Raw genomic sequence first — 23,873 nt, 5'->3', positions numbered from 1 at the left:
GGTACGTACTTCATTATTCAATTATTACCACTGTTTATCTGTATATGTGAAATAAATACAAAACTCAATAAAAATGTGGAAATTTAGAAATAATCGGAGAAATTAAAATCAATTAAGGAAAATATATTTAAAGCACTGACAGTATATATAATTTATTTTTTTATTTTTTAAATATTTTTTATAGTATAAAAATAATCATTAAAATGTGAATAATATAAGACCTACACAAAATGTGCCCTGAAAAAACATATAAATTAAAAACATTTACTACTTATATTTACAAATTAGTAAAAAAAAAAAAAAAAGTAGAAAAATAAAAGCCGAAGCAAGCATTGGCCATTTCCGCCTGTTCGGACGTCACTTCCTGTATTTAAAAATGGCGAACAGCAACATTTGAAGTAAATGAAGTGTGTTTTGGTGCACGTAAAGCCGATTATTTGCAGCTGCCGGGACGTGAAACGACTTCTGATGCAGCGATAAAAAGCAGACGGGTTTGCGGGAGCCGCTGAAAGTAAATGTTCCTGTTTTTATCCTTTTGTTCGCGGTCAAACGATGAAGAATAAAATTTAAAAAAAATACGTGTTTTTCATTGTGTAACGTTAACTGTGTTCGTTCCTGCTTGCCTGTTTCCGCGGATAAAATAAAAGCAGCACGTTTTAAGAGTCATTTGTTTAACTGGCTTTAAATATGAGCCTTGCAAACTGAGATAAACGCAGAAGATACTGTAACGTTACACAGTAATGCACCTGAGTTACTGCAGATGCACAAACAGGGACATTAGCTGGTGCTGAAACAGTTTTATCTGCCTTATATTCAGACATACTACCTGAACTAGTCTCTGATATAGAAGATGGTAAATTCCCTGTTGGTACAAAGGGGCTAAAAGCTCAGTTGAATGAGGTTAAATAGTTAATATTTAACATTTTATTCTGTCTGGGTAGCTATTTAATTTAAAATACAAATATTGTTCTGTTGTCTTAAACAATATAATAATTCTTATTGACATTTCTTTTCTCTTGTCTTTATTTGCACATTTGGTGTTGAGGTAATCAAGTTACGTTACTTTATAATTGTAATACTTTGATTAGGTTACTAACTAACTACATTTTTTTTAACAGGTAATTGATAATTGTATCAGATTACATTTTTAAAGTAACCCTGGATACAAGGTAATGTAATAGTCATATTACAACGCAGGGTTTTATAATGAAATTCAGGTTGTATTTCCCTTTATGCTGCTCAGACAAACAAAAAAATATATATATATTCGAAAATGTTACAGTAAAATTGATTTAATAAATTATAACAGTGCTTACAATTGAAGAAGGCTCACAGCTGAAGCTAAAGGGAAGAAGCTGATCTTCAGTCTGGTGGAACAACAGCAGAAGCTCCTGTACCTCTTTCCAGATGTAATCAGGAGGGTGGGGGCTGTCCTTAAGTATCCTTCGGGCTCTACGCCGGCACCCCACCGCACCAATATCACTGATTCAGTACTAGTGTGGTTTTAATTATTTTGGTGTTAAAAAGGAACTAATTTGGGCAAATATTTGATATAGAAAAGAAAATGCTACTGATTTAAATTCACTCTTTTAATTTACACTTTTCCTTTGCTTGTAGAATTTAACCATGAGTAGCCGAAGAAAGAGGGCCCCTCCTGTGAGGGTGGACGAAGAAGACAAGAAGAGGTTGAACTGGAACATGCTGGATGACCGCAAGAACGAGGTTATCCAGGGAGACGACCAGATACCAACCTGCTCCATTCTTCCCGTCGACCCTACTCCCAGCGGCTCCTTTCTCTCGGCCACCGAGGACGTTACCGAGGCTGCCTGTACCAGCTCTGTCCGGTTTACAGAGGAACTTCCTGGTACGTCGTCAGACAGCAGCGCTTCCTCCGCCTCCCTGGCCCTCACTGTGGAGCCAGCTTTGAAGCTGGGCCACATCTGGAAGGCGCTCATTGGGGAGTTCACCGTGCGGCCAGCTTGGATCCCATCTGACTCTGAACAGAGAGCTTTCATCCTCCACAGGATGGGCGATCAGCTCTGCCTCAGTTACAGCAGCTGTGATGAGAGCTCGGGACAGCAGTGGAAGCCCGATGGGGACACTTGCACTGTGGAGTGCAGCCTCACTGTGATCCCGCTGGAGGACCTCGACTGGATGCAGAAGAGGAGGGTGGTGCAGCTCTGCCACCAGGAGAAAGAGGGGTCAGTCAAGGTATGAAGGAAAAGAGAGGATAGCATAAAACATATGATCTCAACAAGTATTTCTCTTTCTTTAATGTTTAGATTTATCATCAGAAAGCCAGATAAACTGATGGTTAACTGCAGGTGTGTTTATGGTAATGTTGTGTGTGTGTGTGTGTGTGTGTGTGTGTGTGTGTGTGTGTGTGTGTGTGTAGGATGTTGCAATACCAATAATGGAAAACAAGGCTGCATATTTATATGTACAATATTGTCATAGTTCTAGTCCACTACATTTCATAAATATCAATACGGCCTGAACTTTATTATATAGTATTTTAAAAATATGACTCTCTGCTTAGCCACAGTATGTAGCTTTAATACTGCTAGTCAACTAGTAGAAACAAGGCAAATTTGAAATATTACAGTATATGCAATTACTGTTAAGACTGCATTTGGCTGAACTTGTGGTGTGTTTATTAATTAAACATTTTGCTATTATATTTTACATTTATAGGTATTCTTTTTAGAGAATTGACAGTAGATGATTCACATGACATGAGAGAGAGAGAGCGAGCAAGAGAGTGAGGTGGGTCATGCCATTAAGGTCCAGATCTGGACCTGAACAAGGGATGTTATGAACACGGACAGCGCCTCAGGCCTCTAGGCCACCAAACAACAGAGTACTGGTTTATCCTCTCAAACGTTGTCTCAAGCAGCCACATCCACTGGCATACTCTCTGGTTGGATGGCGAACAGCTGAAGTTGTTTTACGGTGTTAATCAGCTGTTGTTTGTCTGCATCTGGCAGGTGGGGATTTACTTGCTGGAAGCTGGGCTCGGGAAGCCTGAATTTCTCAGCGAAGGAAATGCTCGGCTAAAGAAAGCAAATCAACTAATGCAGAAGCTGATGGAGTATTATTACGATTTCATTATCCCTGGTGAGTGTCTGGTCCTAATCTCTAATGCGTGATGTAATCCAAGTTCTCAAACACCATAACAGCCTCAACATTACATTTAATGTAAAGCAACGTGGGACACAAAATGTCTGGACAAAATAGATTTCTCTGCTGTATTTTCCATGTAGAAGTTGTAGACAATGAGGAGGAGGAATGTGACACCGACCTGGAGAGGCAAAATGTTGAGGAGCTCTACGATTACGTCAGGCATCTGCACCAGAGAGAGAGCCGGGAGGTGACCTACGACGTCCAGCACAAAGCTCTTGTTCCTGTTCTCAGACCCTATCAGAGACAGGCCGTCAACTGGATGCTGAGGAGAGAGAAAACCAGGAACACTTCACCTAAAGGTACTCACTTTTTGTCTGATACACCTGTACATCACTTCCTTGCTGCACTCTTGACAGGAGAGGGGGCTGTACCAGTGGCTTTGCATTTAACTACAAAACTTAATTTGATCAACGTTATCAACCATTCTCTAATGTGCAACTTACATTGTATACTTATGAGGTCTATGAGAGCAGACTGTCTTGCTGTGTGTGTTTGCTGTGTTGCAAATGAGCATGTGTGTTGCATTTCTTTAGCATAAAACTGGAACCTGGAACTTTTAGTAGCATTTCCAGAGTAGTGCTGAGATTGAGTGAGATTGTCAATGTTTATCATTTATTTGCAGAACAATTGCTGCATTTCCTCTGGCGTGAGTTGATCGCTTTGTGTGGCAAGAAGTTGTTCTACAACCCTTTTACCGGCTGGTAAGAACTTGAATGTTAACAGGTCAGTTCACTTAAATCACAAAAGCATATTTTGTGTTTTACCACCAGTGCTATCTACCCAAAAGTCTGCTGCCACCACTATGCAGCTGGGATGAATAAAATGTCTTTATGGTGATTAAAACATTAAAAAAAGGCATTTTAAAAACTCAAAAGCAATGTGTCTTTCCAGAGAAAATGTCCAGAGCACATAAAAGCAAAACCTATTTGCATGGCTTGATACCAGTAAAGGCAACTGGGATAATATGTTTTTTTGAATTTGGCTGAACTGACCCTTTAATTTGACATTTTGGTGTCCGTATGTGGATGCACAGTTACATTTTGTCGTTTTTTTTTAGTGCTAAATTAAAGTATTTTTGGTTTTCAGCGGTTTTATTTATTTATTTTATTTTTCAGCTTAATCCGAGAATTTCCCCTGGCGGGTGTAGAGTGGCCTGGTGGGATATTGGCTGATGAAATGGGGCTGGGAAAGACGGTGGAAGTTCTGGCTCTTATCCTATTTCACACTCGACAGGACCTGGAGCAGGAGGCCCTTAGCCTGCCTGTGGTGAGGATCAGTAGGCAGCTACAGCTAAAAATACAGAATATCACCTTTTTCTTCCCTTCTTTGTCTCTCTTTTAACCTTCACCCTATTTGTGTTGTGGATGATAATTAACAGTGATAGGAATATTTGTATAATGTTCTGCATAGAAGGCATCAGCTACATTGTGAAAGTGTGAATTTTTTAATCTCTTTTCGTCTTGCAGGGAAAATCCGTAAATTACTTCGTACCTCCTCCTCCCCTTGAAAGAAAGAAAGTTATCCGCTGCAAGTCTGAAGTTCAGCCTAAAATTAAAATATCCTACCCAAGTATGTCACTCACCATCCTCTTAGACATCCCCTCTTTTATTGTAACTGCAGTTTAAATAATAATGTTTTGCATTATTTTTGTGCAGCTGTGCGTATCATGCTCCTCACTGCAATCAAGGAGATGAGATCTGGCAAAGGAGCCTCCGTCAACGCCATCTTCACCTACATTCGTGCCACCTACGGTTATGACCTCTTAAAAAACCGCAACCACATCCGGAAGACTCTGGTGAAGCTGATAGACGAAGGCCTGGTTGACCGGGTGAAAGGTCGAGGCTTGGCGGGGTCATTTAAGCTGGGGAAGAACTACAAAGAAACAAAGAAGATGTTAGCAGGAGCATCCAAGTTTGTAAGAATAAAGAACTTCAAATATAAATGTTTTAAGCTTCAAATATTACTTTGTTGTATTGTCTAACTTTTGTCTGATTTCTTTTTTGTTAGAATTCCAAAAACACAGAGAGCACACCAAGGAGGATGTTTCAGAGACGAGCAAAAGAAAAGGCAGAAGCAGCTCTGCAAAACTCCCTTACAGAAGATCAAATAGATCTGTACTCACCTACATCTGACTGTCTAGCACCAGAGGAAACAGAAACCAAGGAATGGGATGAAAGTCTGAATGCGAAAGCGGATCAGTCAGACGACATGCAGGATACATCCACAACATCCTCACAGGTGTCTCAGGATAAATGTGAGTCAGACACACAGGACATGCCCAGAATGGATGATCCTCCTGAAGAAAGGAGAGAAGCTGCTCAGCTTGATTCACACGAGGAGACAGAAACCCCCACCAGGGCGTCTGTTTTCCCTTTCAACACCCCAGACTACCGCTTTGAGTGTATCTGTGGTGAACTGGGCATCATTGACTACAAGGCTCGCGTGCAGTGTATGAACTGCCAGCTGTGGCAGCACGCAGACTGTGTAAACTATAAAGAAGAAAGCCTCGAAACTACACCTTTCTACTGCCCTCACTGCCTGGTCGCCATGAAGCCTGTCTCCACCGGTGCCACCCTCATCATCTCGCCGAGCTCCATCTGCCACCAGTGGGTGGAGGAGATCAACCGGCACATCAGGTCCTCCTCGCTGCGAGTGCTGGTGAGAAATATGAGTTTGTTGGTGGTAGATGTTTAGGTAGAAATGTCACATAGACCATCTCAGCAATCCTAAAGGGCCTTGACAGAGAACAACATCTCTGCACACTAGCTCAAGTTTGGAAAATGTCATTACTTTGTGTGGTGGGTGTACAGAAGTAATTGGTATATTCTAAACAACATTGAAATGCAGTGTCAGTTGTCATAACTACTGGCAATCAATCTTCAACTTGTGTGTTCTGCTGAGCCTGATAAGAGTTGAGATTACAGTCACACGTTGAAAGATAACATTACTAACATGCAGCCCTTTATCTCAAGTGTTAGTTTTACATGAGTAAGGCAGATAAGTGTGATGATATGTCTGTGTTTACGTGCCATTTGTTGCAGCTGTTATGACTCTACACACAGTCAGTACATTTAATTCCAAGACCATAAACCAAATGTTAATAAGAATATAAATCTACTGCAAATGTTTCCTTCCCTTGTCTGTTACCCTGTCTGCTGAAGAGGTTTCTCAGGGCTTCCTAAATAGCACACACTAACAAAACTGTTGAGCTTAAAGTACTCTGCTAATTAATGTGACCTCTTTATGTCAGGTTTATCAGGGTGTGAAGAAGCACGGATTCATCCAGCCACATATGCTGGCTGAGCAGGATGTGGTCATCACCACCTACGATGTGCTGCGGTCAGAGCTCAACTACGTCGACATTCCCCACAGTAACAGCAAGGATGGACGCCGCTTCCGCAACCAGAAGCGCTACATGGCCATACCCAGTCCTCTGGTGGCTGTGGAGTGGTGGCGAATCTGTCTGGACGAGGCTCAGATGGTTGAATGTCCCACTGCGAAGGTGAGTGGAAGGGAATCCAGAAATATAGAATCTTATTTCTATCTTAGAATAACATATAGATCCTGACCACACAGTTGGAAATGTGTGAATAAAATATTATTAATTTATAGGGTGTACTTAACATGTCAGACTATGTATTTAATACGTTTCTCCTTTGTTTGCTCCCTTTTATTTTCAGGCTGCAGAGATGGCTCTACGTCTCGCATCCGTCAACCGCTGGTGTGTCAGTGGCACTCCTGTCCAGAGAGGCTTAGAAGGTAATACCATTACATAGAAAACAAAATACCCCATTTATCAAAGTAGGCCTTGAATGAGAGGTTCTGTGATTGGTTTCTTAAGGCTTTTAACAATGTTTCAAAATCAAACACAATGAATCATCTCTGAACTGATGTTTCTTTTGTGTACAGATTTGTATGGCCTTGTACTTTTCCTGGGAGTTGACCCATACTGGGTTAAACACTGGTGGGAGCAACTGCTTTATCGCCCTTATCGACGTGGAAACACAGAGCCCCTGTACTATGTAATCGCTCAGGTATTGTGGCGATCAGCTAAAAAAGACGTCATTGATCAGGTAGGACAGCAAAAAGATCTGTATATCTTCAAACCTGTATGATAACATCATTTTATCTTGTAGTCAATGTTGCATTTCAGAATTTGTGCTCATTTTATAAAATGTAGTTCCAGTGTGTTTGATGATTTTGTCTCAAACTTTTCTAGATCCAAATTCCCCCTCAGACAGAGGAGGTGCACTGGCTTCACTTCTCCCCCGTCGAGGGACATTTTTACCACCGTCAACACGAGGTCTGCTCCCAGGACGCTCTGGTCAAACTCAGGAAGATCTCTGACTGGAGCCTGAAACTTGGCAGCCTCGACCGCCGCACAGTCCACACCATCCTGTGCCCTCTGCTGAGGCTGCGCCAGGCCTGCTGCCATCCACAGGCTGTGAGGGGGGAGTTCCTGCCTCTGCAGAAAAGGTAGATGACACTTGGCATTATGTTTTCAAGGCGCTTGTAAGCGAGAGGAGAGGTCTTTATCTTAGGGCAGCTGCGCCGGTTAATTAACAATCTTGCTCGACTAAATAGAGTATCACAGCATTAGCAACGGTAATAGACTGCGGCAACCTTTTTGTCAATTATACAGGCTGCATTTGTGTTTATTTAAAGTTGACCCATTCTGAGTAATTTGTATTGGAGGGTTTTTTGTTGAGAGGCTTTTATCTGTGTTGTGCCCCCCCCCTCTCCAGCACCATGACGATGGAGGAGCTCCTGAAGTCCCTGCAGAAGAAATGTCGAGTGGAGTGTGAAGAAGCTCACAGACAATTGGTGTGCGCACTCAATGGCCTGGCTGGAATCCACATCATCAGAAGTATAAATCCCCACTTCTGTACTTGTGCTCCCTCTGCTCCCAGTTTCCCATGGGAATCAGTTCAAACAAAACACAAGCCATGATCTCATCTTTGTCTCTCCCAACACTTTTTGTACAGAGATGTTTTGTTGCAGCGGGTCTCGATATATATAATGTGGTGTGTGTTGTACTGGGGTGGATTGTATAGCACGTCTCATTAACTCCACATGTGACGGACATATTGAGTGTCACCAATAACCGCTCTTTCCTTTGCCACCTGCAGATGAGTTTGTAGAGGCAGTAGAGATGTATAGAGAAGTGCTTCGTTCATCAGAGGAGCACAAAGGCAGACTGAAAACAGATTCATTACAGGTATATACCCTCATCCCATTCATGTCTTTTTCATGTGTCTGTGATTAACATATGAAGGAGTTCATTTCTAGTATCATAAGGCTTAAAATACAGCTTAAAGCCTCTTTAATTTATAAATTCTACTGACACTGATTCATGATGGACATCAGATTTAAATGTTTTTCAACCATAATGGTTTATATATTGTGAGTTTATATAAAAATGTCTGATTACTACACTGTTGTGGTAAAACAGAGGCTTCATGCTACCCACAATTTAATGGAACTGCTGAGCGCAAAGCATCCTGGGATACCTCCTACGCTGAGAGACGACCGACTAAGTGAGGAGGTAATTCATCTCAGTCAGAACACATTTATTCCAGTAACGATTTTGCTCGTTAATTTTGGTAATAAACGTGTGATTTTATTTTTTAACAACATCTTTTATCCCTCTGTGTCTCTGTAGGCGGAGCAGCTACGGCAGCACTACATGACCAAATACGACTCCGAGGTAGCAGACGCCCATCAGGGTCTACAGCCGGTACTGCAGAACATTAAAGAGCTGAAACGCAAAGTGAGAACTTCTTTTATATCTATATTGTGGCCATTTGTGCTCAAATTCAGATCTACTATTTGTTGAGTCTTTGACATAGCATAACAAAAGGTTTTTAATTTCCTGACCAGACTCACCCTGTATTAAGAAGCTAATAATGATAATTAATGATTAATGAGTTTGTTGTCTTGGGATGGTACTGTATAAATGCAGTTCTACAGGCTTTACTTCCTGTATTACCTTTTGTCGCAGTGCTCAGTAATAGTCAAACCTTATCACCGTTCGTAAATACTGTTTTTCTGATGTTATTTTGTATTGCTCATCTTGTGTTTTATTACCTATCATACCTGTGAGACTTTGCCTTGATCACTTTCTAATTTACTGAATGAGAGTAATAATTACTTCTGTTAATAGTTTGAGTCTAGAGAGGGCGTAAAATATAAATGTTTTGTCACACTGAAGTCAGATCTGTATTTGGAGTAATACTTTAATTAAGACTGAACCAAAAACTTATTTTCTTCATAAGTCAAACTCATCATGATCAAATTCTACAAGGTCATTTTTACACATAATTAAGATTGTCAAATATATTCAATTAGAAAGAAAGCTTAACATAATTAACTTTCTCTCTCAAGGTCAAGCTGAATTCTCCCTGGTGGCTCGATGTTATCCAGAAGGCGATCCGCTGCGCCAACGACGACGATTTGGTGTCCCGCGTCAAGAATGAGCTGACGTCCAGCTACAAACAACAAGGCCACAAGCTCTCTATGGCAGACAAGTAAACAGCTTGTTTAGTTAAAATGTTTAATAGAATAATAGTTAACACTTACACAAATGCTATAAATGCAAATGTGGACTCCTGCAGGTTCCGTGATGCTTGTGGTCTGCAGTTCCTGCTCACATCACAAATGCAAGATCTGATGAAATCCCAGAAGACTGTGCAAGATGCGGTGAAGAGTCTTGAAGGCCCGGCCTCAAAGAAAGTGATTGATGAGGTCACCATTTGTCACCTCAGGCCCATGAGACTGCCACTCAATAAGTAAGACTTCAGCATTTTTGATGTCATTTCAAGAATTTAAAATATGCAAATGTTACATTTCATCACTGCTTCTGAATGTGTTTCAGAAGCCTCAGCAACATGATAGTCTGCTTTTAAAATTTTGATAGTTCCTGTGTTTTTTTATTATAATTAATATTCCTCTCTTGTCATATTTTAGTTGTGTTTTTTGCAAAGCAGATGAACTTTTCACGGATTACGAGTCCAAGCTGTTTTCTCACACGTAAGTAGAGAAATGTTTCTAGACCTGCCAGACTTATCAATCACATTGCATGAAAACCTAAGTGTTGATTTATGAGGAAAATTCCCTGACAGGGTGAAGGGTCAGACAGCTATCTTCGAAGAAATGATCGAAGATGAGGATGGGCTGGTGGACGACCGTCTCCCCACCACCAGCCGAGGCCTGTGGGCAGCCAGTGAGACTGAGCGCACTCTGAAAGCCATCCTGTCCTTCGCCAAAGTGAAACGCATGGACCCGGAGCTGGTGGAGGAGGGCAACACTTTCATGGAGCTGTTTGAGAACTGGAAGAAAGAGTACAAGGTTTGTACACACACTTACAGCCCCTCTCTGGCTTTTTAAATAGGCTATGTATGAAGGCTTGCTTGAAGATGAGGAGTTTGAGTAACAACAGATTCCTTTCCAGCTATTAAAAAAGGCTTTACATCCTCCACTTCAGCATTAAAACTCAGGACTGTTTAAAGTGCCAATATTAATGAGAGAAACTGGAGTGAAAGCTAACACTGTCCCATCCTAGGTACTGCATGAGTACTGGATGGTGCTGAGGAATCACGTGTCAGCCATCGATGAGCTGGGTATGGCCACCGAGAGGCTACGCGTGCGTCTGCCTGATGAACCAAAGCCCAAACTGCTGCACATCATCGAGCCACATGAGGTGACAGTGAAACTTTACAACCCTCCAATCAGATGTGGAAAAACTCAAAACATGAAAACAAATGAAAGAGCAACAGAGGAGGGAAGCCTCTCTTGAAAACAGGAGAACATACTGTGCCATTAGGCCTGTAAAATCAATAAAACTGTTTTTGTTTATATACTTAATCTCCACTCCAGAACTGATTTGATTTGTAGGGTTTGTTTTACTTTAAAGACCATTCTCACACTAATGTTTAATGTACTGTGCAGCCTAGTGTTTCTTTATCTGTAGATCTCAACCCAAAACAGGGTCACACCACCATTTGATACACTTTGCAGCACAGTTACCCTGAAACAGAGTGTAGAAGTACAGAGACACAGAATGTACAGTCTGTACCTCTAGTCAACATAACCAGCTTCCACGGATGTAAGCTCTTAACTGAGTTTGGTTTTTATGAACATGTATGTAATTTGCTGGTTTGGTCCTAATTAATAAACTGCAGACCCATCACAGAGGAATTAAAAGCTCAAGTTTAGCCTCAGACCCAGTATTGTGCACAGTTGTTTTTCTTGTTGGTGAAAGTTTCCAAGAATGTAATATTCTGCCTTAACTATTTTTTACTGCATTCCTGACCTCTGCCCTCGGTTGTTTTGCTTCCAGGTGGAGCAGAACAGAGTGAAGCTTTTGAACGACCAAGCAGTGGCCAAGTCTCAACTTCAAAAGAAACTCGGCCAGTATCTGTATCTCACAAATCTGGAGAAGGTTATTTACATTTGATGGTTAACTACAAACCACACAAATTCTTTCCCAGCTCTTTCAGAGACTTTATTTTAAACTATGTGGTATGATCTCACTCCAGATAACATAAAATTCCTTTGTTCCAGTCCCAGGACAAGTCTACTGGAGGGCTGAACCCAGAGCCGTGTCCAATCTGTGCCCGGCCCCTGGGACAGGAGGTGAGCATTGTTCAGTCGATGGTCAATTTTAAATGTCTTATGCAAAATTGCTGCTCATCGACCATTGATGATACTCTGGTTGAGCTTTACAGCAAGCCAGGGAAACATTTTCTTTATGATAGTAATAACCTGATCCACCCAGGAAGTCAGCACGTGGAAGATTTTGCCCGACTGAGCTTTTAATTCCTGTCTTTGTACAGTGAATTCACATGTGTGACTTTGAAGTTGTATTTCTATTTATATTATGAAGAATAAATCCTCACTGCTTCTTCTGTGTTTTCTTTCAGCTAAAAACTCACCCTTTAAAACTGACTTTTAACTGACTTGAATGATTATAACTGATTGTTTACTGTTTAATCTTATTACTACCTCTCTGGCTCTTTATTTAAGCTTTTTATAACTGTGTAAAGAAAGGTACTCTGCAAATAAAGTCATATTTCCAGCACAAATCCCCAATAGTGTTTTCTTTTGTAGTCATCATTTCATCTCTCTCTCTTTTCCAGTGGGCAGTGCTGACCTGTGGCCACTGCTTCTGTAACGAGTGCATTGCTATCATCGTGGAGCAGTACAGTGTGGGCTCAAGGCGGCGAGCCATCAAGTGTGCTATTTGTAGGCAGACCACATCCCACACTGAGATCTCCTACGTGTTCACCACCCAGTCGTCCAGCCAGGACCAGGACATACCGGTCAAGGTCAGTCAGCAACACCATCCTCATGTAATAGATGAGAGCAGCCCATCTGGACCCTTGTGTCCTGCCCTCACCCCCTTGTGGGAGAAAGCAGTCTTCTAATTGCACTGGTGGAAAATGCATGTTTGTTGTTTTGGTAGTGTGTCCAATGTGACATTACTGTAAACTAATTATATCACTGTGGTAAAGCAGAAACACTGTCCCTATTTTCATAGCAGTTTGTGCTCATTAAGCAACCTTTTACTACGAGCCGAGAGAAGTCACTATATGCTGTTTACAAGGTTTGTTATTAGAAATTAGGTCAGCTCAAATTAGGCATGTTATTAAGGTTAAAATAACCACTGTATTTGCAGTGTTTGCAACATGTATACTGACTGGCTTGGATCCACTATTTACCATTTTCATCCTCTCTGCAGATGGCCTGAAGCTACAGATCACTTTTACTGTGCTTTGCTCTTATGGGAAATAAAGAAAATTGTAAACTGGGATTTTATTATTGGTGCAAAATGCAACGCGGCAGCTTTTAGGCACATTTACAGTGTTTGTTTCACCCCAAAAAGGGGAGTGATCGTTCTGAAGACAAGAAAGTTACTCAAGTATACAGCCCACATCTGGGCTTAATTGTCCAAAAGTTGTTAGATGTATTTTGTTGCTCACCTGAATGACTGAGATATTATGACTATAGATGTTACCATAATTAGCACTTATCAGGGGATTATACTTTGATCCTTGCCTTGTAATGTATGTAATTGTAATTTAAAACCTTTGGTTGGGCGATTTTCTATTAATTAACTCTGTAGCCTAATTTTCCTCTTCCTATGGTTGTCAGGGAAGCCACTCTACCAAAGTGGAGGCAGTAGTGAGAACACTAAAGAAGATTCAAGTGACCGACCCCGGGGCCAAGTGTCTTGTTTTCTCCACGGTAACAGTAAACTATCCGTGCCCCGTAAGATAGTGATTTATGTTGATGATATCGAGTTTGGATCTGACCCAGTTTGTTTCTTTTTCTCTCCTGCACAGTGGCTGAGTGTCTTGGACATTATTGCCAAGGCCTTGTTTGACAACAACATGGAGTTCTCTCAAATCAATGGGATTCACAAATTCCAGGTTTGAATCTTCATTATAGCCATTTATTTTTCCCTGCACTGTGATTTTCTTTCTTTATGTTCAATAAAGTTTTTGACCTCCAGGCACACTAAAACTGAAATCCAATGTCCAATATCGTATCTTTTGTCTTTTTGCCATCTCCTATAAACATTTCATGGAGATCCAATCCAAAATTTGTGCAATACCCTGCTGACATACAGACAGATGGACAAACAGAAAATATAAATACAAATAAAATGTAAACTCTTTACTAGAGATAAATATGCAGTCAGTGCAGCTTATTATTTTGAATGTTCCTCTCAAACTATCAAAATACTTAAAAGAATATGATCAGTGTGGACACTTTGTGCACATTGTGATCTTAATGTAGTTTCAGAGCATCCTCTGTAGTAAAGTTCAATTGAGTAAAAACCTATGAAAACCCTAGACCTACTTTCTAGATTGCTATATTGAAATTTATAAGAAATCCCTCACATCTTGTACTCGAACAACTTAAGTATGTGCCAAAAATGTAGAATCACTTTGTAGACAATGCTTGACTCAGGTATGGTTGTAACTAGTGTGTTGACTTCAATTTTCCAGGAGAATCTGTGCTCCTTTAAATACGAAGAAAAGATCAACATCCTCCTCCTTCCTCTCCACACCGGCTCCAATGGACTGAACATCATCGAAGCGACTCACGTGTTGCTGGTAGAGCCGATCCTCAACCCTGCTCACGAGCTCCAGGCCATAGGCAGAGTGCACCGGATCGGCCAAACCAAGTAAGACACGTTGATGTGTCGCTGTTTCGACCTACAATACACGCAATGAAAGTAACAGTGGCTACATTGCTGGCCACCTGCAGGCAATGAGTGTCACAGCTATTTAGGTTTTAAGACTTGTACCACATACATTGCCAATATTATTACTTTCCTTGCCTGTAGATGGTGCCATCTTTGTGATGGTGACATCTTCAGGTCAGCTGCTGCTGGCCCTCTCGTTTCATGCTGGTAGGTGTCACAGGTGTCTGTGACGTCACAGATGTCTTTGACACCCATCAGACTGCACTGCTATTAGTGCCAGATCCAAGATTTCATACTAACAGACAACAAAACATCATAAAATGTGGTTAATTACACTCTACTATTTTGTGCATTCTTTGTAATTTCTGTTTTCTGTCCACCAGGCCAACATTTGTTCACAGATTCTTAATCAAATCTACTATTGAAGAGAGAATGCAGGCAATGCTAAAGACAGCAGAGAAAAGGTGAGAGCCATAGAATATATTAAATTGTACTTTTGACATTTTTGTATTTAAACTGCATAGATTTAGTTAACTGAAAGGATTGATCAAACCTTTTCTAATTCTAGTCACACCAGCACGGCCATGAAGCACTCGGAGGCCGCCGTACTGACAGTAGCCGACCTGGCTGATCTATTCACTGAAGACACAGAACATCTGGAGTGAATGTGAACACCTGGATACACAAAGTGCAGAAGCTGCACAGGCAAATGGAGCTCACTCTTTTCACAGTGGTGATAGAAGAACTGATTTTGCACATTCAACTTTTTATATAAAGAAAACAAGTTATCAAATTCATTTCCAAACAGATATTTTAGCAGGTCACTGACAACAGACTATACCTTGTTTCTTAATTGTATTTAATTTAAGATTTTTAATCTCTTTGAATTTTTGTCTATTTGGCTCACTTGTTGTCATAGTTGTAACAACAACTACTTCAGCTGTTCAAGTACATGTTTGATGATCACATTGAACCAGACTGTACGGTATTGTTGCTTGTGTTAATCTGATATTACGTATATGCATTTATATATATGAATTTTACTGTAACTTCACAGTTGAAAACGGAGGAATACAGATGCTGTAATCACACTAGTGATTGAAGTATTCTCACAATTTTCAGGAAATAAAAGTCTGTCAATGACAGGGTTATCACCAGCTCTTTTTGTCTGGTGCTTCTCTTGTGGTTTATTTCTATGCAGTAAAAATGGAAGCAGGAAGGAAGCCATTGACCTTTACAGGAGCAAAAGAGAGATTTTCTTTGACCAGACAATCTTCTTTAAGCTATTTGTCTGCTAAAACAATGGTAGACAATTCAGCCTAACACTTACGGCTGTCTCATTTGCAAGACAAAAAAGCACAAGATTCAGTGTCTTGGAAACTAATCTTGTAAATTAAACTCATAAAAGTCAGAAAATGTGTTATACAATCTTTTTCTGATATTTTTCTGACATTACCACACATTGTCTGGACACGTTTAACAAATATGTGGCTCTTTTGTTACATTTCTCCTGTTTTAAACCTTTTTTAAATATGACGAAAATAGTCTTCCCTTTCTTGTGTTTGAAAGTATTTTGTGGTCCGTTCTACCACACATGCACACTCACAGGTCTTTGGCATCGTGACTGAATTGCCCTTGACTCGTAATGACTTTCTTTTCGCCTGACTGACTGGGATTCCCGCACCAGTAAAGATTTTAAAATGTCCAGACAAAGGATGTAGACAACAAAGAGTGCCAGCCCAGTGCTGTTGTTCCTCTTTACATGGTTACCAGACTTCTTGTTGCTCCTTGTAGTAAGAAACAGTTGTAAGATGTTTACTAAGAGGACATCACCGCAGTAGGCGGTAACATACGTGTTACCTTGGACTCCCCTCAGTTCCCCCTATTCATGTGCGGAATCTCATTGTTGGTGGGGACATCATTCAAGCTGGTGTTTTAAGGCCAGAGGGAGGCTCCCAGTTCATTAGAGCTGTGTTTCGAGGGCTGGAGTAAGAGAGGGGTACTACGTCTTGTGGTGACAGCAAGCTGTGGTGAAAAGTCCCCAGAAGATTCACAGAGTTTCGGGGAAAGGGCCAAAAGTTAGTGGAGAGGTTGAGCTCAGAGAAACCAGAGGGAGAGTCCTTGGAAGATGGCACCTGCCAGTTTGGTTTTTGCCTGGTTACTGTTCACCATGAGGATGGTCACCTCGGCAGTGTATCTGGAGCCTGAGGAGGAGGGTGAGCTCACACCTCACATCACACAACCAGGAGTCAAGGGTCAAACAAAAAGTTTTTATGGAAACTTTATTCCTTTAAGAAGTCATTAGGGAGTCATTTTTCATATTGACAATCATTGGTTTAACATGGGGTTCCCTGACTGCAAGGGCTGAAATGTTCTTCCAAAAGAGACCATTTAATGATTCAAGTCAAAGTGGTTTCTTTCACAACAGTAGCAGTATAAGTTAGCATTTATCAGTGGTGAAAGATGCATTCAGATCCTTTACTTTGCTATCTTATCTTACTAAAGTGCAAGTACAGAAGTATTCAATATGCAGCAGAACAACACCTGTCAGACTAATATTACTATACATTATATTATTGAATCATTATTATTAATTTATAAATGTGTAAGCAGCATTTTAATGTAGCTGGTCGAGGTGGAGCTAACTTTAACAACTCTGTAAACTATTGGGTAGTTTAATCCATAAAAATACATCATGTTTTAAGAATTCATTACATGCTTTATATGTAAAATCTTATTTTGAAGAGTTACTTTATGTGCCTTATTTACAATATTTCCCTAAGTAATGTAGTGGAAAAGAAACATAAGGTAGCTTAAAATAGGAATACTATGGTTTTTAAATAAACAAGTATTGACCTCTAAAATCTTAACTGAAATTTAGATATCTCATAGACAAAAATGGATTGTCTATCAGACTTAACATGTGATTCTCTAATCTAATAATCTAATAATATCTAGATTTGCAGACTAGTAGAGAACTACCCAGAAGGGGTATTTCAAAAATCATTGTCTCTTAACATTATTTGAAAGAAATATTGTTTTGTGTGAGATTTAATCTTTTTTCATCTTCTTTTTATTAGAGCTCAATGAAACTGTCATTTGTACCAACGACCATATGGAGGTTGTTATTCCCAGTTCTTTTTTCCTCAACAAAGAGCCTCCAGTTAATGTAAGTGAGCACCAAAAGAATTTCAACGTATTTTTCCTCAGTGTAGGCGTTCTCTACTGATATCCTAAATTATTTGCACTGTGACTTAAATTTCTCCTTTTTTTTGTGTTGTGTTTTTTTTTCTGTTTAGGTTTGGGATTTGCATTTAAATGATCCAGAGTGCCGTGGCGTTAAGGTTGGAGATGACTACGTTTTCAGCATAAAGACAAATCTCTCCGACTGTGGGACTATAATGGTATCACCTTCAATCTTTTGCTCAACATTTGCATTAAAGTCTGTGACAACCTCTTAGTCCACAAGAGTCAAACTAATCAAATGTTGCACGTGAACTCAGACATTTAGAACAGCTCTTAACAAAGCATGCAGACACCCGCTTTAAACTATATGAAGACAAACTACACTTGGTTTCTCCATTATTGACAACATAAGATCCCCATCATAATAAATTACTTATTTTACGATGTATAGGGTTGTTGTGGGAACAGGCCCCACAAGCAGGATGCCAAAGAAGGAGTTACTTTACTCAGTTTACTGCACTTCACATAAGAGTAAAAAATAACTTGAATAAGACCAGAGCCTTTTTAGCTGTGACGTAAATGTGGACTGTGAGGCTCTGTGTTTAGATGGGTACTATGGAATTAGCTCATAGCTAGTATAATAAGATGGACAGAGAAAGGCACATAGTCTGAGCCCAGACAGAAAGGAGTGAAGAGAAAAGAGGGGGGGTGGCATGTATGTCAAGAAAGAAGGGCGGCGTTGTTCCTTTTCCCTATAACTGCGCAGGACGTTATTCAAAGCAGCAACAGGACCCTGAATGGCCTTGTAGCTCTAAATTATCAGGATTTACATGGAAATGATGATTATTTGTTGATGTTCACTGAATGGGAAGGCCGTAAATCATTGGGCAACTAGCCCCCTGATTATTTTAATCCAGCCACTCTCATGGATTAAACTCTGGCAAAGTTTAAATCCCTACTTCAGCACACGAGTGTCCTTGAATTGCTTGCTTGGAATGCATGAAGCTTTTTCCTGTAAAGCAAGCAAAAGGTTAGCACAGCTTTCAACAGGAAGGAAATCTCCCAGTACTCCACCTCAGCAATTTTACAAGGTTTTTGCTTAGCGGCTGAGGAAAGTAAGCCTGCTTCGGATTAGATGGCTGTTGCTAAAGGAGAAGAATGCCATAGCTGTCAATCTTGCTTTCACCTTGAACTTAGGACGTTTTAAACCTACCGTCAGAGGAGGAGTGACTGAATTGTTGGGTTTAAAGGTCAGCCATTTTTATTGAAACATGACAGCGCGCTGTCTCATGTTTCAGTGATAGTTCTACATTTGTGAGACACATAGCCTTCATGTTACCCAGTGATACATGCGAGTGCCAGTGGGGTTCTGCCATGGAGCAATGAAGACCTGCTGCTCGCTGTAGAGACCTGTCAGTGGTGCTCATGGTAGGGGGTGGTCTGTTTACCAAGAGCTAGTAAAAGATGTCTGAAATGTTGGAGCTCGAGGCAATTCATCCAGCTCAGTGTCTACAGAAGCCTCCCTCCAGCGCTCAGCAGGAGCCCAGACAAACCTTGGACGCAACCTTTTCAGTCGTCCGCATTTTATGGCTTCACCTACGTCAGCTGCCAACAGTTGAATATTGAACATTTACAGTGTGTGAAAGGATGATAATTGTTTATATTATATTATAGTTTGGGAAAGAGGTTACATAAAGGAAGCTCACTGGCTTCTTTACTCTTTAATGTGATTCCTACAACTGAAATATGCTGCAGCTTTGTCCGTTTTACACCTTTTGCCCTCTAACCACTTTAACACATACTGTATATAGGGGGTAGTTTTCAAGCAAAAACGTGGATGTCTGGATGGTTCCAGGTTTGCAAATGTGAGCATTTACTGCTTCTCTTGGTCTTACGTTATAGTAAACTGAATATTTTTGAGTTTTGGACAGCTGGTTGAAAAAAAATAGGACATTTAATGATGCTGTTAAAAGGTCTCTGAGAGATTCTGGTGACAATTTTCTGACCTTTTATATATCAAATAAATGAAACAAAGCAATGATTGTCATATTTATCAATAATGAAATAATCATTTGTTGCAATACTGGAATGCTGATCAACTTACTTTCGTGCACTGATGAGCAGATTAGTATACCATTACAGGAACCAGCAGTGTAAAAAGACTTTGCTGTGTAATGTTTGGATCCAGATTTTAAGAGAGACATTGGTAGACGAGTGTAGTTCAGGGTCAGTGGGTCACCAGAATTGTTGAGCTGCCTGAGGTTTTCACTGACCAAATTAACTGAGACATGTAAGCAGAGACACCCTCTTGATATTAAAATCCTTGCACTCTTTAAACTCCCTTTCACTTAATGTCTGTGCCAGATTTCTGCAGTGGTACACAAAGCAGAGCATAATAGTGGATGTCTATTCTTGTATTGGCAAAAGAAACGTGTTCCACTTAGAAATCTCTCTTATTTGATTAGGTTCCACTGACTTCTATATTTGTCTTTCTCTCCTTAGGCCTCAGACGATACACACATCATGTTCATTAACACTATACACAACAACGATTCAGATATTATAACCAGAAACTATATCAACATAACATTTGTATGCCGCTACCCCATCAACTACATGGTCCAACAACCAAATGGTGAAAACATGATTAGAGTTGATGTCAGGTAAGTGTTTGTTTTTAATTGAATCTGAACATGACTCCTGTACGGGCTTGTAAAATGATTCGGTTTTTACTTTAATCCTCTTCTCTCTACAGAACTATCACTCTGAACACAGAGGATGGGAACTTCTCAGTGTCGATGTTGTTGTACAAAGATGAAGCCTTTGAGGACAGGTGGACCACTGTGCCGTCACTGACACTGGATGATGACATCTTTGTGAAAGTTTTCATGGTAAATAACCTTGAGGGACAAAGTCCATTAATGTCTCTTTTTTTTAACTACAGACTTCAACTTAATACCTACACCTCACATTGACCTGAAGATTGTGTGAAATTACGTCATACACAGTATTATTAACTCGAATAATACGACTAAAATGTCTAACAGAGCTTGTGTGTGCTGCACTTTTAAACACATTAAAGTATTATTACTATTGGCTGCTATTTTTGGATAAGCTTAAGCACGTTGTTACATGACGTTAAGCAATATGTTGTGTGGTGGGATGTTTCAAGGACTGCTGGACAACTAACACTGCACTCATGTCCAGATAGTAATTTGAGTGTTGTTATAATCTCTCGGTACAGCTGTTGTTTACGTACTGTGAATCATCATTTTTGTGGCCTAGTATGGAACAGTGTTAACCTTGTGTAAATAATGACTTGACCGTCACCCAACCCTGTCTATCTCACAGATACCGGCTCACCTGATGCTGCGTGTAGAGAGATGCTGGGCGACACCAACCAGCGATCCATACAGCAATATTCAGTACACCTTCATCAGAGACAGGTCTGCCTCGAAAACAGTTTAAACAAAAACTGTTTTATTTTGTAATATGAGCAAATAGGATAAAAGAAACGCTTCCTATCATGGAGCAAAGCCTATTCTCTTCCATTTGCCATCTTGCCACTAAGTAATGTTATATAGGTTAAGATTTACATATTCACACACTTTATAGATGGTCTGTTGAAACCGGCTAGTGGCGTGCTCTCTGGCCACATTATTTCACCACACTTGCAAACAGCTCTAAGTCCTCTTACAGGAGTGCTGTTGAAATCTGAAATAAGAGAATTTGTTGCTTAGAGAGCTGGCCAGACAACAGCTCTCAGAGCCTGGTCACGTGACTTCTGTCTGAGAGGCCATAAGCGTTTCAGTTAACAGCTGTGCATGTCCTTGACAACCAGGCAGTATTTGGTACTGTTAGCAACAGCAGGGCAATGAAATGCCAGAGGGAAAAGAAAATACTCAAACAAATCTGTCTCTCTCTCTCTCTCTGTTGAATTAGATTGAGTGTTTACATTATTTCTTAGCAATTCATCACACAAGCTGAAATCTGTTCCTTGTCTCTATTTTTAAAGTACAGTATTTCATTCTAGATTTTAACCTCATGACCACCATGACTTCTTTGTCTCGCTCTCGTAGCTGCCCGGTGTTGTCAAATGAACAGACCCTGAGTGTGCTGAAGAACGGCCAGGGTCCAGAGGCCATGTTCAGGATACAAATGTTCAAGTTTGTCGGCGGCTCTTACACCAACGTCTTCCTCCATTGCAACGTCCAGATCTGCCACAACACCCCGGGGCTGTGCCAGCCTGTGAGTGAACTCATGCAACACCCATTCCTCAAACTGGTAGTCAGAGGCCAGTTCAGACAAGTAGCCTACTATATGTGCAGCTTATGTCCTTAATATAGACCCATCAGCCTAGAATTGTGTTTCAGCCATATGAGCTTGTGAGCTGTGCTGAATTTAAATGTGTGCTGCTTGACGTTGAGATTTATAGCATCTTTTTCTCATGTTTTACTTGTGTATTTCCCAAACAGAACTGCTCCAGTGAAGATGGGTTAATGAGGACACGGAGAGACATCCCTCTGTCCCATACAGTGTCTTATGGACCAATCAGACGACTACTAAATGATAGTGAAAAGCCCAATCTGAGTATGTTTTCACTTTTTATTTAAACTCTGTAACTCATATGGATCTTAAGAGCTTTAGCTTTTAAATATTTAAAGCTTAAGTGCATTCAGTTCATATGCAAAGTGTGTTTTCACCTGTGTCCTTTCTCTGTAGATGCAGGCGGGGTCCCTCCTGTGGAGACCTTTGTCCTCGGAGGGTTGCTGGTCGTCTTGCTGCTGATCACAGGAGTGTTCGGGAGGCTGTGGCTTCGCTCAAGACGTTTCTACCCAGCGCGGGAGGCGCAGCTCACCCTGTCCAACATCCACCACATCTCAGAAGTGGCCTCATGAATCAGGGGATCGGGGACCTCTCTGAGTGAAGAAATGGACATATAAACGTGTACAAATACAAACACACACATACAGGTGTGATTTATGATAAGAAGTCTTGCATATGTTTCTCTTCATATAATGAATTTCTTATACTGTAAGAAATCGACTTAATAAAGGTCTCCCTCGAGTGTTGTCCCTCATGTTTTTTCCTAGTTATGACAGTGCATTTACTGTAAGTACTGGTTTTAAGTACCATTTTGAAGTACTTGTACTTTACTTGAATTTTATGCTACAACATTTCAGAAATAATGATATTTTTACTCCACTACAATTATCAGACAGCTATAGCTATAGTTGCAAAGTAGTTTACACATTTGTAATTTCATTCTTAATGAGTACTTTCTCATGTTAACTGATATGTTAAATACATTTTGCTGCTAATACATGTGTACTTCTAGCTAAGTAAAACTTTTAAGGTGGGATTTTTACTTGTAAAATAAAAGTGGATCATTACAACTTTAGTATAATTTGATTTTTTTTCTCATTCAAAAATCCCATCAAAAGACCAAAACCAACAGAGTGATAGTCTGTCTCTCAGTACTATCCAACTTCCCAACCACTGAGCCCCAAGCCCATTCCTTTCAATGTTTTAATTATCTGTGAAATATATAGTTTCATTTTTAATTCATAACAGCTGAGCTCTAGTTATAGTAGACATAGTATGTGGAATTGACACAAAATAAGCTACAGACTACACTACAAATCCACTGTAATGAAGGAACATGTCACCCAGTGAGGCTCATTAGTTGGTTTCTAATACTTTTGATCTGTGGCACAGAGAGACAAAAGCTTAAGCATATCAGACTTAGTAGGGTACATTAATTGGGATTAATATTAAGATAAATAAATAATAAAAAATAAAAAGTACTTTACCCACCACTATTTTTTTTTCTTTTTATATTTATAAGTAATCTGAGTTGTCTAATCTAACAGCACAGACATAAAACTGCCCCCCCGGGGGGGTTATTCCCCAGTCTGTCTATTTCAGTGCGCTCTCATAGAGTCTGCGTCCATAAACCCAAATGTGACGGGGTCGTTGTACGTGATGACGTCGTAGTGACTCTCTCCAGGATCAACACAAACGCCGACAGACTCACAGACCAGCGAAGGACTCTCAGCCGGAGCACCAGCCGCGGCCACTTCAAGTCAAAACAACATTTTGGACACGTTTTTATACCGTGAGATGCGTACGTCGTCGTAGTTCCCGCCCTTTGCTGATGTCGACGGAGCTGATATAAGTGCAGATAACGTTATATTGATTAAAAATACGCCCGGAGATCCCCCCCCGTAACTCGGGTAAGCAGTTTCTAGAAGCTACCAGCTAACCGAGCGAGCTAACGAAGTGTGGCTGC

General features: G+C 40.4%; 2 protein-coding genes and 1 long non-coding RNA gene across 3 annotated transcripts; 2 read left to right on the top strand and 1 right to left on the bottom strand.

Annotated features, from left to right (window-relative positions):
* The first annotated feature begins 1,626 nt into the window (after positions 1-1,626).
* shprh (SNF2 histone linker PHD RING helicase) lies at positions 1,627-15,552 on the top strand. The gene is made up of 29 exons (XM_051382476.1): positions 1,627-2,211; positions 2,988-3,117; positions 3,264-3,482; positions 3,806-3,884; positions 4,299-4,449; positions 4,650-4,752; positions 4,839-5,098; positions 5,191-5,841; positions 6,434-6,685; positions 6,864-6,942; positions 7,093-7,256; positions 7,403-7,659; positions 7,929-8,050; positions 8,313-8,401; positions 8,636-8,728; positions 8,846-8,953; positions 9,568-9,710; positions 9,798-9,971; positions 10,150-10,212; positions 10,305-10,530; positions 10,745-10,882; positions 11,522-11,623; positions 11,746-11,817; positions 12,321-12,509; positions 13,336-13,428; positions 13,527-13,613; positions 14,196-14,374; positions 14,779-14,859; positions 14,964-15,552. Exons 1-29 carry the CDS (start codon positions 1,627-1,629, stop codon positions 15,058-15,060), a joined length of 4,986 nt encoding a protein of 1,661 aa, XP_051238436.1. The 3' UTR covers positions 15,061-15,552.
* LOC127353407 (uncharacterized) lies at positions 2,045-23,545 on the bottom strand. Its single transcript, XR_007881284.1, has 6 exons — positions 23,399-23,545; positions 22,285-22,500; positions 5,702-5,838; positions 5,306-5,479; positions 3,302-5,055; positions 2,045-2,180 (listed from the first exon to the last, which is right to left on the bottom strand). It is a non-coding gene; the product is annotated as an uncharacterized LOC127353407 (long non-coding RNA).
* si:dkeyp-110a12.4 (pancreatic secretory granule membrane major glycoprotein GP2) lies at positions 16,304-22,649 on the top strand. The gene is made up of 9 exons (XM_051382549.1): positions 16,304-16,611; positions 17,476-17,564; positions 17,695-17,799; positions 20,084-20,244; positions 20,337-20,472; positions 20,933-21,027; positions 21,661-21,829; positions 22,057-22,171; positions 22,304-22,649. The coding sequence occupies exons 1-9, from the start codon at positions 16,524-16,526 to the stop codon at positions 22,477-22,479; spliced, it is 1,134 nt and encodes a 377-aa protein (XP_051238509.1). The 5' UTR covers positions 16,304-16,523; the 3' UTR covers positions 22,480-22,649.
* Positions 23,546-23,873: the final 328 nt, after the last annotated feature.

Source organism: Dicentrarchus labrax, unplaced genomic scaffold (genome assembly GCF_905237075.1).
Source record: "Dicentrarchus labrax unplaced genomic scaffold, dlabrax2021, whole genome shotgun sequence".
In the NCBI taxonomy this organism is placed as follows: Eukaryota; Metazoa; Chordata; class Actinopteri; family Moronidae; genus Dicentrarchus; species Dicentrarchus labrax.
Note: the sequence above shows the minus strand (reverse complement) of the source record. Positions and strands in the feature narration are given on the sequence as shown.